We start from the raw sequence: 24,223 nt of genomic DNA, 5'->3' as shown, positions 1-24,223 counted from the left end.
AATAGGAATTGAAAATAGGGCTGCAAATAACGATTATTTTAATAATCGATTAATCTGTCGATTATTTTTTCGATTAATCGATGAATCGGATAAAAAAAAACAAAAGCATTAATTTACATCAACTCAATACATACTACATACATACTTGTTGTTTTAGTTAATAGTTGTGTAAAGGTAAGTAACCCAAAGAGCAGATACACACACACAAACACACACACACACACACACACATACACACACACACACACACACACACACACACACACACACACACACACAAAGCTTATTCATTAAATTATTACCATCATTGTAGTAAGTGCAAGTTAAGTTCATTTATACACCACATTTAAACACAGCTTAAGATGGCCAAGTGCTATAAAAGAATATATACATGACAACAGATTGGAAAATGAATGGGCCACAAAAGGCTTGTGAATAAAACCGTGTCTTTAGTCTTGCAAACTATACCACCCCTGCTTTACTACTGTTATTAACGAGCTAACCCTAGCTTGTCATGCTAGTCAGCTGGATAACGAGTAAACGGCAGCACTAGAAGAGCTACTGGAGGGACGTTGCGTTCCTCACTTCAGAACGGAACAGAAGGAGGATAGTGTAGTGACTTCACCCTGCTGTTGAGCTCTCTTCCTCCTCATCAAGGACTCCGACATGTTTACGTTTTAGGTGCTGACTCATCACCGTGGTGCTCCCGTGGCATGCCGTGTCGCTTTTTCTTATCTTGCAATTAACAGGTTTTTGATTTATTTAGTGTGAAATGCTCCCACACCTTGGATGTCTTAGGTCGTACTGATTTCTCTGCCTCCGCCGTGTGTTTCAGAACAACGTTACGGGTCTCTCCGGTCTCTCTCCGTATTTCCTCTACCCCCGCTCTGCTCTATTTTCTTTTCTTTCGCTCTGCGATGCTCCGCTCTGCGCTCGTCTCAGTTTTTTTTTTATCACCGTGACTGAGTGCCGTAATAGTTGCGCGACACAACGAATCGATAATGAAATTCGTTAACAACTTTTTTAATAATCAAATTTTATCGATTTTATCGATTTGTTGTTGCAGCCCTAATTGAAAATGACATCCATCATTTTCAGTCTGATCAATTACAATAAAGTGATACTTGCCTATATGTCCTGCAGATGTTCTGTATAACTAACACTAAGCTGCATATTTGCTGTTTATAAAAAAAAGGATACAGATATGGACACCAATAGTCAGTGTCTACAACATAAGTACTATGCTTAAAGGTGCCCTGTGGAGTTTTCTTGTAAACAAACAGAAGTTATGTTTACATTCAGTGTAGTCTCGTATTGCCAGACCTATCTCCACAGTCTTGAGGAGGAGGGTCCTGCCCCCCTTCCTTATCCCTGGATAGGAGAAAAACTTGATTAGGGTTGGGTACCGAGACCCGGTGCTAATAGGGCACCGGTGCCTAAACGGCCGGTATCTACCAGACCGCATAGCAGCATGGCTGTCGTTGCCTCATTAAATGCCTCTGCCGCTCTCTGGTGCTCCGAAAAGGACGTTACAGGCAACAGAAGCATCGCTGCACATGACACTAGTTAACATAATACACTTGGCAGCAGGTAATGTTAGCTAGTCGCTGGCTTAAACACGGTTAAAATGCTGACAGGTAAAGGTTGTAAAGTGTGACTGTATTTCACTGTCCAACACTGGGACGTACAACTGTCTGCAGTTAAAGACACAAACTAGCTGCACTATATGGCCACTGCCTGCTGTTGTGGGAACAACCCAGATGGGACAACGATAAGTATCAGTTCAGTCACCGTTTTAGCCAGTGTTGTGCCTGAACGCGTTCATTGAATGATAGTTCATGAACTCGTTCATATTTTGGGCGAACGTGAACTGAACGTACCGTATTACTACCTGATGAAGGTTACTGTGAACTTGTTCATTCTGGTGTCTGTTAACGGAACGCTCTCTCAGTTTAACTTCGTCAAATAGGGTGCCAGATTTCTATAGAGCCTTCCAGGCCAAAACACGGCTAAAACACACCGTAAACAGGCCTTCATATGTAGCAGAAAAAACACCCAATCTGGTTTTATGACAAGGTCGGTGAGGATGGAAAAATCTTACATTTCTGTGCAAACTTTGCCCGCCGGCTTTCAAAAAGAAATTCCGCACTTCAGTCCCATCCACAGCAAACCTGAAACGGCACGTTGGACTGAAGCACCTGGCTAGCCTTTCAATTTTGAAAAATAATAGCTTGCGGAAAAAAAGAACTATGAAGTAGTTCATTTTTGGAACTATGAACTTGGTTCAAAATTTTGAAATATGAACTTTCAACTAGTTCATGTAGAACACTGGTCTTAGCACCGGTATCGGAAAAAAACCCTATCGATAACCAACCCTACTGTTGATCAATAGGGCTGTGTGTTGCGTCACCTGCGTATGCATCTGTGTCGTTGTGCATGTGCACAAGAGACAAACTGGGCACTCTCATGGAGAAACGGCTGCATAGAGCTACTAGAGTTCTGAAACTCCACAGGGAACCTTTAAGTAGTGCCACTATCACTGAACTGCCTTGCTGTACTGACAGGGCCAGATGGCTGAGGGAGTCCAACCCAGCGGCTGAGGAGCTGTTCCGTATGGTGGCCGAGGTTTTCATCTTCTGGGCCAAGTCTCATGTAAGAAAATCAATGAGGAGGATGCAAAGAAACACAATAACATTCTGCTGATTTAAAATGTCACAGTGAGAGGTAGACAAGGGAGCACTGGACACTGGATTTCAGTACGAAATAGCCATCTAAATAAAGGCTTTTTAACTTTTTGCAAGAAGAGTGCCCAGGACCTTTCTTCTTGTGTGATATCTTAACAGTACTAAAAGTCTACAGTCATGCTAACCGCTCTGACAATGCTAACATGCCGATTTTTAGCATCTTCACCATTTTAGCTTAGCGTGATTGTAATATAATGTAATTTTATTTAGACAGGGACAAAGCACAATTAAACATTAACTTTGTAGAAAAGAAGGAGAGATGCATTGTACCAGGTTTTAGCATAATTTCTAATAATATTTTCCGCCCGTAGTCCCTGGGCAGGTCGATCGCATGCTAATATTTGCCAATTAGCATTAGTAACAGTACAGCTGAGGCTGAATGGAATGCCATTTGTCCTGCGAGTATTTGGTCATAAATTATTGGACAAATTCCAATTTTGACCTGATGATGGCGCTAGATGAAAAGTTGATTCATCCTGAAGTTAATGATACGAAACTGTACCAGATTTCACGGCATTCCATTCAATAGTTACTGAGACATTTCACTTAAAACCATAAATTCCTGACCTGCCGGTTGTGCTAGAGGAAAAGTCAGGTGACCACCAAAGTCAGTAGTTTTATTTATTTTTTGATAATTTTTCGGGCATTTTAAGCCTTCATTTTGAGAGGACAGCTGAAGACATAAAAGGGGAGAGAGAAGGGGAATTACATGCAGCAAAGGGCCGCAGGTCGGAGTCGAACCCGGGCCCACTGCCTCGTGGAATAAACCTCTATATATGGGTGTAGTAACAACTGAGCTATCCAGGCGCCTGAGTCAGTAGGTGTAATCCTCTGGGGATCATGAATGTCTTTACAAAATAGCATGGCCATCATATATTTGTTGAGATATTTCAGACCGGAGCAAAGTGGTTGACCACTCAATCAGCAGACCGTCAGACATTAAAACCATCAAGGGTTGTAGTAAAGGTCCCATATGGTAAAAAGTGAGATTTCCATGTCTTATTTGACTATAATATTACAAGTTGAGGTGCTATATAAATACTGTGGAAGTATCAAAATGCTGTGGAGAAATGCTCACAGCCCGTATTCAGAAACTGTGCCTTGAAACGAGATTTCAGGACTTTCGTAAGGTTGTGATGTCACAGACATTTTTGTGTTATTCAGTTGAACAGCTAGCCAGAATATGAAGGCACAGAAAAGGTTTTTGACACATGCCAAAAATGGCAGCCTATTGGACTGTCCTGTATATTTAGGTATTAAATATGTTATCAATAAATATGTAAGTCAGGATTACTATACTATATCAGTCACCCGCAGAGGGTTTTCTAACGCGAGAGGAAAAGGCTAAACTCTTATTCAGCAGCATCTTAGCAGAACTAAACCCCACCAAAAAAATGAGTTACGCTTGTGTACAGTTTGTGATCTCAAATGACCACGATGTGGGAGGTCATAGTTTTTTACTTGTCACTGACCATCACAATGTATTTACAAATCTTATTTTCAACCCAAGACTCTGAAGCTAACGCAGCATCCGACAGCACAACAGTATGAGTGTGGAGTGATAAATGGTTGCCATTTGGTCATCTTTCTGCAGAACTTCAAGAGAGAAGAGCAGAACTTTGTAGTCCAGAATGAAATCAACAACATGTCCTTCCTCATCACTGACACCAAGTGTAAGATGTCAAAGGTATGGACACATGGATAGGAATCAATCAAGGTTTACATATCAGACGTTTCCTGTCCTTTGCTTGTAAATGTGTGTTTGTGTCAGTGCACATTTAGACATTAGGAAGAGCATAACATGACACTTAATAGACGCGTGTGTGCATTTCTTGTCTATTGATGTTTGACTTTGCCTCAGGGAATAGTTTCGGACCAGGAGAGGAAGAAGATGAAGAGGAAGGGAGATCGATACTCGATGCAGACGAGTCTTATCGTTGCCACTCTGAAGCGCCTGCTGCCTGTTGGACTCAACATCTGTGCCCCCGGGGAACACGATCTCATCGCACTGGCTAAGAACCGCTTCACCCAGGTAGGAGAAACAGCACTTCAGTCTATTAGAGTATGGACATGGCTCTGTTTTCTCATATAATACACTACAAAGCAAGATCAACATGCCCTGGATTTATTTCTGTTATCCGGCTTCGCCAAACCTAACAGCCGCAGTCCCGCACAAGGTGTGACACGAGGGTGGTCAACCTGTTCAATCTACCCAGGTTTTCCCAATCTAGCAAAGTCTAGCAAACAAAGGATTGCCACTTTTTGAGAGCTCACCTTGTCTCACATCCTCAACAGTAGGAGATGATGAGGGACCTGCCACTGCTGCACTCTCTCTAGCTGTTTCTGAAGTTGAGGGGGACATGTATTTCCTTAAGCTTTGCTAGGTAATGTTGATAGATATAATCAGTCCCTCCAGGATTTCGCGATGTCGCGATTAACTAACAATGGAAAGATCAACAAGCCATTGACAGAAATGTTCAGATTTGATTCATTCAATAAATTATTATTTTTTGTCTTAAATCCACCAGCCCTTTTCATATTATACCAACATTTGCAGCATCCTGTGCTTTTTTGATAAGGTTACATCGGAAATCTCAGCCCAGAGTAGTTTTATTCTCCCCTAAACAAGTTTAAATTTAGTTTTTAAAGAACTATAAAAAAAAAAAAAATTCAACTTTTTTTGCCAATTTTACTGTCTCTTGCAACTTCATTGCAACAAAAATATTGCAACTTTTATCACAATTTTTTACAAAAGCTCCTGCAAAATCAGGCATTTCTGACAATTTCAAAAAAAGGCCGCGAAATCCTAGAGGGGCTATATAATGACATATGACATTGTAGCTATGATGCTGATTAATTTATGATGCTGATAATAATTTATGTTCCAGCCTATAATATGCATCAGGCTGGATTCCTTGCTGACAGCCTTCAATCTCAACAACTGCTACTATTAGCTTGACCTCTGAACACCAAGCCATTTCTGAGCGTTTTTTGCTCCTGTCACATTGTTACTCAGGCTCATTTTTGACTGCTTGTCTTGAATCTCAAAGTAACAAGCACAGCCATGGCCAGAAGCAAGAATAGCTCCTAAATGTCTTTTGAGCAGTATAACACAGTTATAATGGCATAAAACATAAAAAAGAAAAATATAAGTTAAATATCTTTGATAATTTATTTTACAAAAACAGTTCACTCAGGTTCACAACATTTCCCTAAGGGCACACATGTATATACAACACAGGAAAAATATATTTGGCTGCACATTATTCACACAGTGAAATATTTTAATATTTTTAATAATTAATAATATTTTACTGACTTCACACCAGGCAGCCTGCAGTCTGTGTGCCTTGGTTTGCAGTCTCACTCATGGATTGGATGAATTTTTGTTACCTGGCTAACATAACACAGTAAACAAATATGTCTGCAGCCATTACGCTCAACAAGCGTAGAGTTTTATGAATCTTTCAGCTTCTTGATCATGTAAATGGTTGATTTTCTGCAAGTATTTGAAGATGGACATGTAAAATGCGAGATTTTGATCAAGTAGTGTTTTTTTTGGGCTAAACTTTGGAGCTATTGTTTCTGAATTTGACAAACAATACGTTTTTTAAGCTTGTTTCTATGGTAAGTGTTTTTGGCGATATTTTATACAAAACATGCTTTTTCAAACCTGTTGGCTGGTTTTGGGGTAATTAATATTAGCTTGATATTGGTATATATATATATATTGGCGGAGGATCAGCCGCTCCAGAGTCATCCCACATTATGAAGACTCTGGAGCGGCTGATCCTCCGCCACCTGAAACCGCAGGTTGCACAAGAATTAGATCCCCTTCAGTTTGCCTACCAGGAACATATAGGAGTGGAGGATGCGGTCCTCTTCATGTTGCACCGGGCCTATGCCTATCTGGATGTGCCTGGTTCTGTATGTAAGGATCATGTTTTTGACTTTTCTAGTGCATTTAACACCATCCAGCCCCTTATACTGAGAGACAAGCTCGTAAGTATAGGGTGGCCCCATCCTTGACCAACTGGATAACGGACACTAACACTACCAAAGGCTAAGGCTGAGTTTAGTATTTGGTACAAGTGTTTGGTGCTGGAGTGCAGTAAGGGGATGCTAAGTTTTTGGGTTCCTGTTTTCTTGTACATTTGTACATCAAGTACTTCTAAATTTTGAGTCCTGCCACATCCAGAACTCCCATGAGCGCGTTGTTTGGCATGTGTGCGAGGTGGACGGGAGGAGGAGTACAGGGACCTTGTGGAGGACTTCTGTGACTGGAGCAATAAGAACTGTCTCCTCCTGAACACCACCAAGACTAAAGAGATGGTGGTGGATTTTAGGAGGTCAAAGCCAAACTGTCAGCCGGTCTGCATAAAGGGGGAGGCCATTGAGGTTGTGCAGACCTACAAGTACTTGGGTGTACTCCTGGACAGTAAGCTTGACTGGTCCGGCTAATACAGATGCTCTGTACAAAAAGGGACAGAGCCGTCTCTTCTTTCTCAGGAGGCTCAGATCTTTTGACATTAGTAGCGATCTGCTGCTCATGTTTTATCAGACTGTGATGGCGAGTGTCCTGTTTTATGGGGCGGTTTGTTGGGGTGGCAACATGACAGACAAGAACAGTAGACGCTCTCGACAAGCTGGTCAAAAAGGCCAGCTCAGTGCTGGGCAGAAGACTGGACTCACTGAGAACTGTAGTAGAGGGGCGTGCATGCAACAAACTGTACGCCATAATGGGTAATGACAAGCACCCCCTACAACGTCCTGGCTGGACAGAGGAGCAGTTACAGTGAGCGACTGCTCTGTGCGCACTGTAGGACAGAGAGGTTCAGGAGATCCTTTGTCCCCACAGGCATCAGGCTATTTAACACCAACAAATGACACCCCTCCCTCCCTTAATTCCCATTAACTCTTAACGCAGACATAATATAATATAATTATGCTGCTTTTATTCTGTTTTTAACTCTCTTGTGTATGCATTCGCAGTGTATTTATTTATTTATTTATTAATTATAGGGAACTGTGTGGTGTATACGAGTGTGTGTTTATGTGTGAGCTGCTGGACACTTGAATTTCCCCACGGGGATGAATAAAGTATCTTCTATCTATCTATCTATTGGCCTTTTTTAAGTGGCTTCGGAGAGCCTCCACTATTTTTTTGTTTTTTTGGGGGGGTGGATACAAAGTTCAGTCTCTCAATCAATTTATTCAGGCAATTTTTATTTAGCTATGAGTTACGACATTACTTGCTTAGAAATAAAACATTGCAAAAATATTATTCTAATTATTGTTATTATGGGTAATCAGTCCCACTTTATTACACTTGTGCATTCCATAAACTTCCATTGTGCATTCCATAAACTTCGGTCTCTAAATGTTCTAACTTTTCTGAGCACACCTCTCTCTCTCTCTCTCTCTCTCTCTCTCTCTCTCTCTCTCTCTCTCTCCACGCACCGAGCTCCACCAGATCTTCTAAGAACGGTGACGCCGTTATCAATCGAGTATTGATTGGTCAGTAGGCGGGGCTTTTACACCGGTTGATCTCTAATCTCCAACATAACCTGCTCCCCAGGTTAGGTGTTCAGCATAAGTTACCTTGGCGATGTAACCCGGTAACACGTTATCCAACATCGTGATACACAAAACCCTGGGTTGAACCTGAAGTTAAAAAAAGACGATGTTATGCATATGCATGTAGTTGCTGGTGCAGGACAAAGTGCAAATAAGGCACACACAATAAGGTGTGTCTTATTTGCACTATTAAAGTATTGTTCCAGAGCATTAAGCTGTTGTGCAGATTTTACCTTCTACAGACCTAAAGTTACCTCGGTAACCCCAAATCTTGCTTCGTAATATAGGCCTCAGGCTGCTTCAGAATAAAAACACAGCCCCAAAATATGTGTCTGCCATGCTTGTACATGTTTGTGTACATGGTAACACTTTATTTCATTTAATCTTTTAAAGTTATTTCCAATTCCTTTTTAAATTTCAAAATATCTGTAAAGCACTTTGAAACTGCGTAATGTATGAATTGTGCAGATTGTGATAATTTAATATAGCAGCCAAATTACTGCATACATATTTTTTTGCTTATATCATTACAAATGTTTTATGTCGTACAAATAATGTTATGTTAAAAATGTAATAGTTATCTTTGTGTGACAATGGAGCGTACATTTACTCTGTTCACAGAAAGACACAGAGCATGAAGTACGAGAGATCATCAGGAACAATCTCCATTTACAAGGAAAGGTAAGAATACTTTGAGCTTTAATAACACAGTCCATGTACTGCGAGTATATTTGAGATAAACTGAACATGACGTCATGCTTTATATTTACACAACAGATGTATGAAAAGAGTTGGTAGTGGATAGTCTGAATGGTAACGGTGGTCGGGCACTAGTGAGGAAGACAGACTGTAATTTATGTCATCTCAATGAAATAGAAAATAAAGTTTGTTTTGCTTTGTATTATCCAAATTATCATGATTTAAGACAGCAATTATTTTGACTGCTTTGTATCGATGATTCTCTGTCTGAAAGTGACATTCCCTGTTATTTATTTACTTCTTTATTTATGTTTCTGTGGCTGTAGTTTAGTTTCATGTATGCCATGTTTAGTTCTAGTTGGACAATTTATGGGTTACACTATTGTGTTGTGACTTCTGTAATATGTTTTCTTTATTCTTTATTTTGTGCAAAGTAGAGTATGTTGTGTGTGGACATTGGAGCGGAAGCTGTGGATGAAATTACTTTGGTATTGGTCTCATGTAATTCCATGTGGAATGGCCTGCTTAGTTGCATGAGACATCAATAAAATAGAATTCATTCATCTCGTTACAGCTCCAACATTTGGTTCACAATCTAGTTCAAATCCACCAAATATACTTTTGACCTGAGTGCTTATAGAAGTGCACAGCCTAGACACACATTTGAATAGTTGTCCTCAGTGACTGTATGTGTGTGTCTTGTACAGCTGGAGGACCCAGCTATTCGTTGGCAGATGGCTCTATACAGAGACCTCCCTAATCACTATGAGGACACCTCTGACCCAGAGAAGACTGTGGAGAGAGTCCTGGAGATCGCTCATGTCCTCTTCCACCTAGACCAGGTGTGTGTGTGTGTGTGTGTGTGTGTGTGCGCGTGCGCGCGCGCGTGTGTTATCATATTTGGGTTGATGTACTGTACATATGTGCTCCTCCTGAAGAAGACCGGCTTTATTAAGGAGAAGCTGGCCAGCAGAAGAGCTAATGTTATTAAAGGTGCCCCAACTACAAAATTAGACACAAGCATGTCTGCTGTTTGAAGGCAATGATGTTTACAAATGCACTTTCGCATCGCCAGACCTTCCTCCACAGCGCTGCGGAGGAAGCTTTGGCTAGTCCACACAACATTCTGGGAGGGGAGAAAAACGTGCTCTGGTTTATTGGCATTTCTTTAAACCAATCACAATCGTCTTGGGTGGTGCTAAGCCCAGATGCAATTACGGTACCTCTGCAAAATAGCCTCAGGAAGGAACTTGTTTTGGCGGAACACATGTACGTTCAAAAGTAGTTTAAACTCTGATTGGACAGATAGTCTAGCTAGCTGTCTGGATTTACCCTGCAGAGATCTGAGGAGCAGTTGACCATAGTCCTCACAAATCCACCGTAGGTTAGAACGCCAACACAAAGGAAGAGGAAGGTAACGGACATCCGGCGGATCTTCCAGTGGCAATGGAGCAATCCCCTAAATGAATCGTTGTCGAAATAGACTACACTTCTCCTAACCAGTTATCCTAAAGTTGTAGGCTATATGGCCTCCAGAAGGTGTGCTGCATCAGAAGAGGTCTGCGAATGACGCAGCAACTTAACCTCTTCTCGCCTACCCACATGTGAAAACAAAATCCTGTCATCACGTCGTAGAGAGAGAGTAACAGGCTGCGGCTCGGAATTAAAAAGAGGATGGAAAATATTGATTCAACATGAATTTAAAATTGACATCCACCAAGTCAAAATGCTTATGTTATCATTAATTAGCTCGTTCTTGTGTCCTTACTGCGTCGCGAGTTATAGGAGCTCAGCTGGGTGCTTCATGGAGACAGCAGATGTTAACTGCCCTTCAGATGTCACAGCTTCCACTTCATATAATAACCTCTAGTAGCTGTCTTCTCATTCACGTGACAATCTGCAAGAAACACTCGCTAATAAACTGCTAAAAAAGTAGTTATAGTTGTCATAGTTATCAATGCCGTTAGCATGGTGGCTAACACTAATGTTACTCTGTTTGTGACATATCGGCTGTGCTTTCTAAGATGATGTCAGTGTGCTAACCGAGCAATGTTAGCCTTTACAACAGAGCTGCTACACTTGTTAGATAATGTTTCATTACAGAGTTCTCTGTTTTGTGTTTTTGCCGCTGTGTGCTCTTTGTTGAAAATTAACATAAAAAAAGCAATGTGCCAGAAATGCAATGCGCCATGATGTAGATGCCCCTTTGAGGCTATGTTGGAAGTCCCTCTAGTGGACAGAACGTATAACAACAACCACATGTTGATAGAGGCATTGGCAATGAATAAGCCTGAGTAGGGTAGTAAATATTAATAATATGCTGAATTTAAGCACTAAATATTCAAATATAATTTGAATATTAACATTTTATAGAGGAAGATTGTAAAGCTCTAGTACTGAGTGGTTCAGTCTGTGTGTTTAGGTTGAACATCCTCAGCGCAGTAAGAAGGCTGTGTGGCACAAACTGCTGTCCAAACAGAGGAAGAGAGCCGTGGTTGCTTGCTTCAGGATGGCACCGCTCTATAACCTACCCAGGTATATTACCCCCCGCCCAAACTGCAACACACACATACAGTGTATACAGTGGGCACATGTCTATACTGTCCATGTGTTATATCTAATAAGAAAGACATAGTTTTTATTCCCACTGTATCTCCTCCAAACTAGGCACCGGGCTGTCAACTTGTTCCTGCAGGGCTATGAGAAGACCTGGATTGAGGCAGAGGAACACTACTTTGAGGATAAACTCATAGAGGACCTCGCTGTAAGTTCGTTGCAATGGAATTATTTTTTAAGTTGTCCTTAACAGTCCTTAAGGCTATTGTTTTTTCAGTGTTTACCATATAGTCTCTGTGATTGTGAATGTTTTTTTCAGAAACCGGGTGTCCAGGAGCCATCAGAGGAAGAGGAGGGGCTAAAACACATTGATCCGCTGCATCAGCTCATTCAGCTATTCAGCAGAACAGCTCTCACAGAGAAGTGGTGGGTTCTTGTAGATATATGTAAAGACAAGTCTCTAGCACATGTTTCTGCTCCAACATACAGTAAGTTAAAGGTAATGTCTGCAGTGGTTCCCAAACTGGGGGACCCTAGGGGAGGCCCGGAGTTGTAACAGGGGGTGCGCAATTAACGATAAATAAATAATGCATGGTTCTGCTGCACTGCTAGCAAAGCATGGACGCATTTGTGAAAGGACTGCCAGGTAAACATAAAGCAGACAATGAAGCTACACCAAACACCACAACTACTAAAACAAAGGCAAGGAAATACGAAGTGGGGACCACGGTTCAATCTAAGGAGCCTGATTCCTCTGCCAACTGTCGTCTTGTTGACTATCCCTTCGCGGAGAGAAACAGCTGATTGTTGCGCACCCCTCTCACTCTCTGTCTCCTTAATGTGGGGGGGGGGTCTGCAGAAAAGGTTTGGGAACCACTGGCATATTGCATCCTTACTAATAAAATAAGGCAGTCCTCTATCTGTCCAGTCAAACTTTATCTCTGCCAAAAAAGTATGTGGATCTGTCAGACTGTTGACTGACGTTCAACTCAATTGTTTATATCTGCTCTTTGCTGTTTCACAGTCAAAAGTTTTGGGAGCTGGTGGGAAAGGAGAGGTTTTTCGTGATTTGCTTCCAGCCAGCATGTTTTAAATCAAAAAGATTAGCTTAAAGTGTCTAAAAGTTGCAGCTGCACTTGATTGTCAGTGGGATCAGCAGTACCAGTGGACCCCTCATATAACCAGAGTCATTTGAGTCATTGCTGCAATAAAAAAAGAGCTTGATGCAGCTTTAATAATAAAGCCTGTTCAGTCAATTGTGTAGTCAGTCAACTTGTGCTAATGTGTGTGTGTGTGTGTGTGTGTGTGTGTGTGTGTGTGTGTGTGTGTGTGTGTGTGTGTGTGTGTGTGTGTGTGTGTGTGTGTGTGTGTGTGTGTGTGTGTGTGTTGTGTTGCAGTAAACTGGATGAGGATAATCTCTACATGGCCTATGCTGACATCATGGCTAAGGTACCAGCTACTGAATACCAGCATTAGAAACCTTTTCATTACTGTACTCAGAAGTGAATTAGCTGGATTATCACAGGGTGATAATAGTCCTTTTGCAACACATTTTCCCTCTGCTGTCCACATGTAACTCTCATTTTTATCACTCACTTCAGAGTTGTCATGATGAAGAAGATGAGGATGGAGAGGAAGTGAAGAGTTTTGAAGTAGGTGATCAGCCGTTCACTCTGTCTATCCGTCAGTCCCCATCATGGTCTTGGCTGTAAACGTGTATGCTGCTGCCTGTCAGACGTGTGTCTTGTTTCACATAAACAGGAGAAGGAGATGGAGAAGCAGAAGCTGTTGTATCAGCAGGCTCGGCTGCATGACCGAGGAGCTGCTGAGATGGTGCTTCAAACCATCAGCGCTAGCAAAGGTAGGTGCTGCCTCCCACTGGAACTACTTTACTGTAACACTACTATTTGAATGATTGTGCTATATAGCCACTTTCAGTGCACAGGTTTATACATGTAGGTGTAAGCTGAAGTGCTAACGAGCTACTTTGCACAACTCCAAAGCCTCTTTAAAAGTGTTTACAAATTAAAAACAGTCAGCATCCATTACACTATTCAAACTTTTACTGATATATTTTTACAGGATTAATAATGATAATAACTAATCAGTAACAGTGTCACCGCCGGTCGGACTGACTGCTAGTTTGGGTGGTGTCAGTTTCTTTAGTCTGTGGCCCAACAGGTAAATTAGCTCTCCAAGCTAACGTTGGTCAAACTGTTGACATATGAAAGCATCAAAGACATTTTAAAATGAATGAGATGAGAGTGTATCCAGTTGTTCATCGTCTCCGTTCGGTCAGTCCTGTTAAATTGTATGTACGGGACGCAGGAGTTTTCTATCTGGAAGTTATTGTAAACCAACATTGTGATTGGGTCTATAGACTGGTTGTATTTCCATATGTATCAGATTTCTCTGCATGAGAGTGGGGGCTAAGTTATTACATGTAAAAGAACATTGATTCTTCATTGGGTGAGACGGGGACTTTGGAATGACCCTGCTTCCTGGTAGATGAAGAACTAGTGTCCAGTTGTTTTCTCTGTGTGGTTTCCTCTTCACCAGGTGAGATGGGTCCCATGGTGGCCTCTACTCTAAAGCTGGGCATAGCTATTCTCAATGGAGGAAACTCTACTGTACAGCAGGTATTTCAAAGTTACTTTTGTTTCTGTCATGTACATGGCAGTTTTATTATGATTCTTTCATTGTTGCTGTTTCCACTGTTTGCTCCGTTGTCAGACCTGTATATTCTCATGCAATAGTGTCATAATATCCACCTTTATAGAGCTGTTAATTTTATTATGTGTTTCAGTTTTGAGGTCATAGTAAATCATGGTGTTATACTGGACTGTATTATATTCAAAGGGGTTCCTAATATTCTGTCCCCTCAATGTATGTAAATAGGAACGACAACAACAATCTCACCTCTCAGTATAATGGTATCCAGTACAACACCACATTTACTGTACTTATGAGAATAATGAACCTATAATTGAATGTACACATTTCAACACAATGAAATGTCAATGTCAACAAAAACCGACCATTCTGAGCTTGGTAAAGGTACTGTCCATGTTTGGGCAAGCCGGTTGTATTGGACTCAATAACAGGAACATGTGTACAATAAATGCAAACCAATTCAGTATTCCTGTGAAGTGTATTGTGTTTGTTGAGACCCTGTTCTCAATGTGCAATTAAGACCACACCGTATAGTTGTTCATATTATTGTGTCCACCTCCTGTACATGAAGCATATTTTGGTCTGAAATATAACTCATCTATCTCATTGTCCTTTGTGGTTTTCTCTGTCTCTTTGACAGAAAATGTTGGATTATCTGAAAGACAAAAAGGATGTGGGCTTTTTTCAGAGTCTGGCTGGTCTGATGCAGTCATGCAGGTAATACTACAAACTCTTCCTGTTTCAAGACTGAAACACATATATTTACAATGTATTCTTAACACAGGTGGGTTGTTCGATGGGTTCTGACTGGGGGGTTTTGACAGGCTCACTTAAAGAGCAGGCAAGTCTATTTAGCTAAAAGTATTGATTAAATTCATTTAAAAGAAACAAAAAAATCCAAGTCACAGTGACTATATTGACATGCACACTTCAGACATCATCTGGTTATGACCAATCAGATTATTTGAATTTCTTCATGGACCATCTCAATGAGGGCAAAACAGCATCATCCAATCTGTTTGAACTGAATATTAGTGTGTTGTTCACTACTGAGCCTGTTTGTAACCGGCTCAGCTACCAACAACGTTATCTTCACTTCACTTAACTGACTTTAGCAGTTTAGATGAAACACTCGACTGTCCTGCTGTTACAGGCATGAACCAACCACAGACGGTTGCCTTGTTTATGGACTCACGGCAGTATGGCGCTGCAGTTCATGGCAGTGCGCTGCTGCAGAATGAAAAAAGGGGAAACGCAATAGATATTTGACTTTATTTTTGGGCCCGTTACAGGGGAAACACTGTAAGTGATTGTAGTTTAGCCAGCTGATAAGACCGCTCTCCAACAGGCTCAGAATTTGGAGCTGCAGCAGTGGCTGTGATACAGCTCATGGAGGCAGTTAAGCTACTTTGACAATAACTTTAACAACTCCAGAGCCAGATTGCATAAAAAATTGAACTTTTTTCATAACATGGTCAAATCTGAACACTCAGGCATGATGCACATATCATTATTACATCCAATGCAATTAAACGTCCACATCACGTTGTTAAGTTTTCTTCAGCATCAAAGTAATCCAGTGATATTTGTCTGTACAATTATGTCTAAACTGCAAACAGGAACTGGTAATATTCAAAATAGTTTTAATGGTTTATAGTAACAGGGCTCAATTAGGGCCAAGGTCAGTGAAGAGAGCACACAATGACAGAGATTCATGATTGATTTCTTTTTTTTTTTTTTTTTTTTTAGTGTTTTGGATCTAAATGCATTTGAGAGGCAGAACAAAGCAGAAGGACTGGGAATGGTGACAGAGGAGGGATCAGGTGAGCGTCACTACAGTATGTTTACACCTCATTGGTTTATACTGTATTTTTAAATAGTCATAGCAATAGAAACAAAGGTTCTATGAATATTTCTTTTTTCTGAGATGGAGATTGGTATTTCCCGACGACATATAGTCTGTTGATGTTAAAATGCTTTTCTTCACCAGGTGCAGGTCAAATTCTCAAATGTCACTTAAATTAACCTAAGGATGGTACAGTACATCTAAAGCTACCTATAAAAAATCACTGCTTGCTAAAACCATTGGTTTCATTCTAAGGTAGCTGAAGGAAAAACCTTTTCTTTTTTTTCTCCAATTGAAAATATCAGTGTTTCCCAAGAAGACATGAAAGCAACACATTTAAAAAAGCATTCTTTTTTTTCCTTGTCAAATCATCATTCTTTATCTTGCTTTGTCCCATTTATCCTGTCATCACTTTGGTTGAGCGATTTGTTGATTTGTATCAAGTGGTTATGTAGTACTACCTGTTTTCCATATGCATTATCAAGTATGATTTCCTAGTGTACATGTGTATGTGCTTATGATTTGCCTGTTACATTTTATGTGTGTATACCTTTGTTACAAATGTTCACAATCATCTTTTAGACTGATACTTTTCAAAATTCAATTCTCAAATCAAAATTCTCTTTTGTTTTACTATTTTGTAGTATTAGATTTTAAAATACAGTCATAACTTGCAAACTAACTAATCACTGGATAATAATAGGTAATTATGAGGAATTGTTTATGCATAAGTTGGTGCGTAAGTTATCATCATGTTACAATAGGTGCAGCAATGACATAGGAGTTTGTTTTTAAGTAATTTCTGGTCTTGTAAAAGTAGTATGACATTTCTGCATTTCTGAATTCCTATCATTATTTCATTTCACCTCACTTAAACATGAATATCTTACTCCTCACGTTTGCAGAGCATGGGGTCCCTAAATGTGTATGGATTATGGAACAAATCATCCTGATGTTATAAGAGACTGTGCCTCATCAGAGAAACCCACCTGCTGGGGTGTTCAAATGATTAAAATGACCCAGTGTATGTTAACATCATCCTGACAAGCAGCCTTTTGCAGTTGTGCAGTTGTTCATTTAAAGACTCGGTTGTGTCTAAACAGAGAGCGAAAGAGACTAGCACACACACGCATGCACACACACATTAGATGTGTGATTAGAAAAGTGTAGAGGAGCTGAATCGCTTTTTAACCGGCGCAGAGAAATGTGCTTCTGATAGGAATGGCCAGACTACTGATCAGAGGACTACAGCGGCCGGCGTGAACACGGCGTCAGCTCGCTTCCCTTGGACAAATTGTGTTCTGGTAAAGCAGAAACGTGGCATTACTTGGATTATTAACTGTAATATAATTACTGTTTTGGAAATTGTAATCCATTACACAACTAGTTACTTGGGAAAGTAATAATATTACAGTAACGTTAGTCTTGCATTGCCAGACCTTCCTCCACAGCGCTGCGGAGGAGGGTCTGACTAGTCCATACTAGAGTGCGGATCGGATTGCATTTTTCTGTCCGAGCCCGGCTCGCCTCCAACAGAGCAGTAACCGAGCCCGGCCCGAGCCCGGCCCGAGCCCGGCCCGAGCCCCGGCCCGAGCCCGACAGGCATTAAGATATTTATGTCCGAGCCCGATACAGTTAAAACCTCATTTTGTTCTCATATTAATGACACATGTACGTTTTGCAGGAAAAGACAACACTTATGTCATATCATGATATTACAATATCCCAAATCTAAGACGATATCTAGTCTCAAATCACAATATCAATATAATATTGATATATTGCCCAGCCCTAGCGCTAAGCCCTGGACACAATGACAGTGCCTAGTCTCTGGAAGGAACTTGTTTTGGTGGAACATGTGTACGTTCAAAAGTAGTTTTAGTCATGCAACAGAAAACTCTGGTTGGACAGATGGTCTATATCCACGACGTTCCACTTCCGGGGTTGATCTACCAGTAATTACTAAAACTGACTTTGTATTAATCATTACTGCACCTATTATAGCATAATGCTAGTCATGGCACAGCTGAAGGGTCTACTCATAATTTCCTCATCATTGTCTTGTAAATACAAAGTATTTAGTAGTAGTTCACTGTGAGTGCATGTCCACAATCAGACAAGCAAAAAAAAATGCACACGGTCTTGATGTTATGTTTTTTTATATTTTAAATATATTTATTTTAGATGACTCCTATTGAGTTTTACTGAGCTGTACAGGTTTTCTGTCAACACATTCTTTTTTCCCATGTTGACCAAACAACTAAATTCGGAATTTTGAAATCTCTTTTCCCTATATGTAATCTTTTTCTTTGTTTCTTACTTTCTTTCTCTCTTTCTTTCCTCCCCCTGTTTTCCTTTTCTCATTTTGGTTTACTGCACCTTCTTCCCTTCCTCAGTCATCACTCATGAGCGTGGTAATTATGCCTTCTGCCATTTCCTTGTGTGTTGGTTGGTCTCGCTCCTATCTCTGTCTCTCTCTCTCTCTCTCTCTCTCTCTCACTCTTTCACTATGGTTGGTTAGCTGTTGTGTCAGTTCTGTCCAGGTCCTGAGTGTAGACCTTCAGACCTCGTCCTTACCGGCTCTGTGCTTGTAGTTACTTTTTCTTCCCTCACCATTCTAATCTCTCTTTTTCTTGCTAGGCCAATTATAACTTGCTCTCTGGTTGCTTTTGTAGTTGGTCTTTTTATACTGTTTAAAGTTCACTTCTGAATTTTGAAGAAAATGTTTCACATCTTCCTCTTCCACAATATTACTTCTTTTGAATACAGCATATAGATGTTAAGATTTAAAAATCATGTAGACATGTACAGGCACAGTAGTAGAAATGTAGTTAGTGTCACAACCTGAACCCATGTATGCCTCCCTCTCAGGATTTGTACAGTATCTGGCACATTCTAAATATTACTAATATTTACCATCCTCCACCCTTACCCTCTCGGTCATGTAGTCAACCGAAAGTCAGCTGGTTGTTTTGTCTTAGTAATGGAGATGGTTATTGTGCTGGTTGTTATCCGTTGTGAAGTGTACAATCCCATCTGTGTTCTCAGCCTCTATCTCTGTCCTTTCTGACTCGCTCTCTAAGGGCTGCAATGAATTCAAAAATACCACAATCAGCCAACCAAAATGGTAGATTAAGCCTCCACTTATTATTATTTTTTTTTAATTGATCAAATGACTATGTATAATGGCATTTTAGCGTCTTTGAGCTCGTCGTTTTGGTTTTACAGTTTGCAACGTTATTGTTTTGGTTCCGTCTCAGTGCTCTCATCATCACTGCATCAGGCAGCTGTTTTCACTACCTGCTCAGCAGCAAACAGCACATTTAGAGACACACCTCCACACATATGCAAATGTGGCTCTGTGTCTACTGGAATGCGTAATTGGGAACCTTTTGTTAGCATGCTATCAACTCAAGTTTATTGTATAACGCTTACTAAAACTAGTGCCACTTAATTTACCAGTCTAAATTCTCCTTTCATGAAGGTTATAATATTCAGTTTATAACCGTTTTAAAAAGGTGTTGATTTTTGTCTTACTGAGAGGTGTTATAGCTTCATTAATGCAAATTTAAGTGGACAAGTAAAATGAATATGATTTATTGAACTGTTATAGTACGGCTGATCTTACATTAAGACAAAAACATCAGGGCATTCAGTATTAGTGCAAACAGAATTACGTTTTAATTGTTTTTAACAGTTTTTAACAAAGTGTAATGCTAAAGAATATATTCTCAATGAAGTATTTTAAAGTATTTTATGTATAGATTTATCTGCAAAAAAAACCCTCAAGACATAAATTGCCAGTGGTTGCAGCCCTGCTTATTTCTCAACTCTTACCTTTTCATCCGTTGTGTTTGGTCCACCTCTCCTCTTTTTCTCTAAGTGTTGTTGGACTTTAAAGTGGCTGTTTTGTGCCATACTGCTCTCTAAATGGATGGGGGTGAACTCTGATCCTTCCTTCTTTCCTCCCTCCTCCTCTCTGTTTACTGGCTGAGCTGTGGTCTGTAGTCAGTGTACGTGTCCTTCATGACTGTTTTGTTTCAGTGAGAAAACTTAATTTGAATAACCCGTCCTTATTTTATGATTTTATGTTTGGACTTATTTTCACCCCAGTATTGTATTTTTGGTAGTAGTTGTATTCGTGCATTATACTGTGTATAGTTTTACAACCTCACGTTATTGTTGGATTAGAGGACATTTTATGCGCATTTATTGTACACCACATCCTTAACTTCCTCGTCATTTATCATAATCCTATTTATAATCCTTGTGAAGATATATATAAATAAAAGGTTTATATTGTCTCATCATTTTTTTTCAACTGTGAAAAATATATTCCCTTCATCTAGTTTACCACTGTGTTGGGAATAAGCCTGAAAGTGCTTTTACACAATCGCTAAATAGTAATTTCAACTTTTTCTTAAAATCTTTGAAATAAGTTCGCATTGAAGAAACATTAGATCTTTTTTTGTTGTTGATAGAGTTAGGTTACTCACTAAAATAATAGAAAATTCTATTGGAGTCCAAAGAGAAGGACTTTCGGTTGACCTCAAAAACGGTCTGGCGACTCAGAGGGAGGCCCAGACAGTTTTTAGCTGCGCAGGTGAACTGCTGACACGTGTTTGGTAGCGGAAGGAACATTTTCAGGAACTCCTGAATCCGAACAACACACCCTTTGTGGAGGAGGCTCGGTTACATTTTACCCTGTTACTACAAAGTGACATATAATAACAATTACGTTCTGATATTTGTTAGCAGATGCATCAGACCTTTTTTTTTTTTCGATTACACAAGTGGACATCAGCACAAGTCATTCAGTCATTTTGGGGCCACTAGAAAAAGTAAACCTCTGACATCCTGGTGGGAGTGATCTATAGAAAATGTTGCACGTCCACTAAATTGCCTGCATTATAAAAGGAAACTGCACTTTCAGTCTTGTTTCAGACCTACAGATTTTCCTCCCTCAGCCCAGTCCAGTTTGTTGTCATATCGTATGGATGTATTCTGTCAATGTTTCTGTTTTTGTGAAGTGTCTCATCTTCCTTTCTCTCACCCTCTTTTCCTTTTGCATTCTTTGGTTCAAAGCAGCATTTTAACACAGTCAGAGCAGCTGTCCTCCACTTCCTCAATGTATTTGTAATCTATGCATAATCTACAAAGACAAGCAGCAACCAACACCTTTTTTCTGTAAAAACAAACCATCTTTGAGAAAACATGAAAGCAGCCTGAATCCAGTCCTGACTGTAAAATGCTGCAGTTTAAAAACCAACCCACTGCTGTGGCTGCCCACTGCTCATCCAAGTGTGTGTGTGTGTGTGTGTGTGTGTGTGTGTGTGTGTGTGTGTGTGTGTGTGTGTGTGTGTGTGTGTGTGTGTGTGTGAGTGTGCGTGTGTTAGGTCAGAGTGGTGTATTATAACCTTACACCTTTCACTGACTGTAAGAAAACACGGGGGATTAGCACCATCTCTTTTTAATACTTCTTCACTCTCCATCTTCTTGTGTGTCTATCCCTTTCCTGTATGTTGTCTGCTTTTGTCTCCCCTGTTCTCTGACTTTTTTATGTGTATGTGTGTCTGTATATATGAATGTGTGCGTGTGTGTGTGTGTTTGCACACGCTTGTGTTCTTGTGTGTATGTTTGTGCAAATCTATGTATGTGCTTGTGCATATGTGCGTCTGCATGTGCGTCTGTCTGTGTACGTGTTTGTGTGTGTATGTGTGCATGTATGTGTGTGGGTGTGTTTCTTCTCTCCGGCCAGGTGAGAAGGTCATGCAGGATGATGAGTTCACCTGTGACCTTTTCCGCTTCCTGCAGCTGCTCTGTGAAGGACACAACTCAGGTGTGTGTGCAAGTTCTCTGTCACTTACTGATGCGGTCTACAGTAGGAATATGCCTGAGCATCTAAATTGTGGGTACATTTATTAATGCTGAGGGTGTTTTTAGGTGTTAACCAGAAAAGTGACTCCGCTGGGTTGTGAAAACATTCTACCGGCTACCAGCTCAAGTCGCATCCCATTTTTATCACAATTGTTGAGTTTACAATGTTAATTAACTACTATTAAGAGTGTGTGATTGCAGTTTGAAAAATATATGGGAAATTTGTTTCTTTAACCAACATGTTAAGGAACATACACTTTTTTGCATGTCTTAAAGAAATATTTTGCTCATTTAAATTCAGCTCTGTGTGATCTTTGTGTGGGCAGTGTGTTTCACACAAAGATGACAAAGAGCTGGATTTAAATCGGCAAAGTATCACTTTAATTAACCCACTGATAAATGCAGATTTACTCAGAAGATGACTCCTCACATTTCTGACTTGATAAGCTTTTCTCTATGTTCCATCTCTATTTTATTCTGATGTCCCAGGTTTTACATAAAATGTCGTGCAATATTTTACAGAAATGTTACCACAACTTTATTTATTCATTTTACAATTTACAAGCGCAAAATTGAAATCTTTTGCAATATCCTGTTTCAGACTTCCAGAACTACCTAAGGACGCAAACAGGAAACAATACGACCGTCAACATCATTATTTCTACTGTTGACTACCTCCTCAGAGTACAGGTTAGCTCTTTTTGTTCACTACTGCAGGTTCATAAGGAAGTATTTCGTATGGACATATTTCCCATGGTTGAAACTGAAATTAAATGAGTCTTCACAGCGTCAGACAGTTGTCATAAAGTGTAAAAAAAAACATGTAACTCTCATTAAGTTAAGAGGAATCAAACTTTGACTAAGTGCTTCTAAAGGACAGTTCAGTGTGAACTTAACCACCCCTTGACAACAAATTGTCCAGAGGGCTATTTCACTAAACCTAGACAGCGTATTAAACCAGAGTTTCCCAGTTATTCTGGCTCAATTTAGCCTTGACTTGGTTTCACAAAAGCAGAGGCACCTAAGTTATGGAGATTTATTCTGTACAGCTAGCCTGGTCCTGACCAGTCTAACAGCCAGGATGTATTAATCCTGGGGCCTTTTCTGTTCATCAGCAGTGGGTTTTACCTTATTTTTATTAGCCTGCTTTTAAAAAACGTGGCAAAAGTGGACCGACTGAATGATAGCCTAAATATATACATATTAATGAACAAAGTTACTTGTCATTTGCACAAACTGTTGTACACTTTGCCTAAAAAGAGAGCAGTGGAAGTTAATATGTTACTTAGGAAATTTACATTTTAGCCAATATATGAGAGAGAGAGAGAGAGAGAGAGAGAGAGAGAGAGAGAGAGATCTATTTGCGCATCATATTCTAGCATTGTACATTAGTGGTTGTAATTGATCTTTATGCTAAATTTCCCAACATTATCTTCTGCTCACTTTAAGGCAAAACAGTAGGCTACAATCATTAATTTGTGCAAATAATTATCCTAACTCCTTGAATATAATAATGAATTATATAATTATGATTTAATTTAATATAATTATTAAATATTATATTTATGACAGTCAGTTAATGTATATTTCTAGGCTGCTTGCGCTTTCAGGCGGTTCAGGCATTTCTGTTGGTGTTTCATTACAGCGGCCGTATTTATTTTTTACAAATAGTGTTTCTCTTCATCATACTAGCTGCTGCTCACTCTGTGTAAAGTATGAACAATGCATATTCTCAATTTTAGCATCAGTAAATCTGTGATCGACCTCGCTGTCTGGTACAGAAAGCCGTAAATACGCATCTATCCAAATTACTTCAGCCTGGCTCGACCTAGTCACTCCTCCTCAGCCTGGCTTGGCTGTAGTGAAACGCACCAAGCCCGGCTGCTCTGATTAGACCAGGTCAAGTCTCGCTTTATCAGTTATCCTGGAATCATAAATTCTGCTTCTGTGAAATAGACGCCTGGTCAAAACTATTGTCAATAGAATGGGAAATTTGAAAGTTGAAGACAGGATGATCGCTGCCCCTCTACTTTCAACATGGAAAGTTTGACAACAAAAAAACATATCAGTATAGTCAATTAAAAAACAATTTAGCGTCATATACATATGCCACCAGACTCCTATTGTTTGTTTTGTTTTTCTCACATTTTAAGATTCTATAGCTTTTTCTATACATTACCCTTTCAATAGAGTCTATTCCACAGTGATATTCTACTACTTTTGATACTGTCATGTTTTAACTCAATGTTAA

The 24,223-nt window shown here is 40.0% G+C and overlaps 1 protein-coding gene across 1 annotated transcript in view; it reads left to right on the top strand.

The window, feature by feature from the left end:
• ryr2a (ryanodine receptor 2a (cardiac)) overlaps positions 1–24,223 on the top strand; it is a 270,453-nt gene that overhangs the window by 186,774 nt on the left and 59,456 nt on the right. Inside the window, 17 exon segments of the mRNA XM_039787778.1 lie at positions 2,565–2,652; positions 4,339–4,431; positions 4,606–4,776; positions 8,943–9,002; positions 9,728–9,862; positions 11,443–11,555; positions 11,688–11,784; positions 11,896–12,002; positions 12,974–13,025; positions 13,178–13,228; positions 13,338–13,437; positions 14,136–14,215; positions 14,890–14,966; positions 15,999–16,072; positions 18,492–18,509; positions 21,854–21,934; positions 22,574–22,662. Of these exon segments, the coding sequence (XP_039643712.1) occupies positions 2,565–2,652; positions 4,339–4,431; positions 4,606–4,776; positions 8,943–9,002; positions 9,728–9,862; positions 11,443–11,555; positions 11,688–11,784; positions 11,896–12,002; positions 12,974–13,025; positions 13,178–13,228; positions 13,338–13,437; positions 14,136–14,215; positions 14,890–14,966; positions 15,999–16,072; positions 18,492–18,509; positions 21,854–21,934; positions 22,574–22,662 (1,486 nt within the window).

Source organism: Perca fluviatilis, chromosome 21, assembly GCF_010015445.1.
Source record: "Perca fluviatilis chromosome 21, GENO_Pfluv_1.0, whole genome shotgun sequence".
Taxonomy (NCBI): domain Eukaryota; kingdom Metazoa; phylum Chordata; class Actinopteri; order Perciformes; family Percidae; genus Perca; species Perca fluviatilis.
Note: the sequence above shows the minus strand (reverse complement) of the source record. Positions and strands in the feature narration are given on the sequence as shown.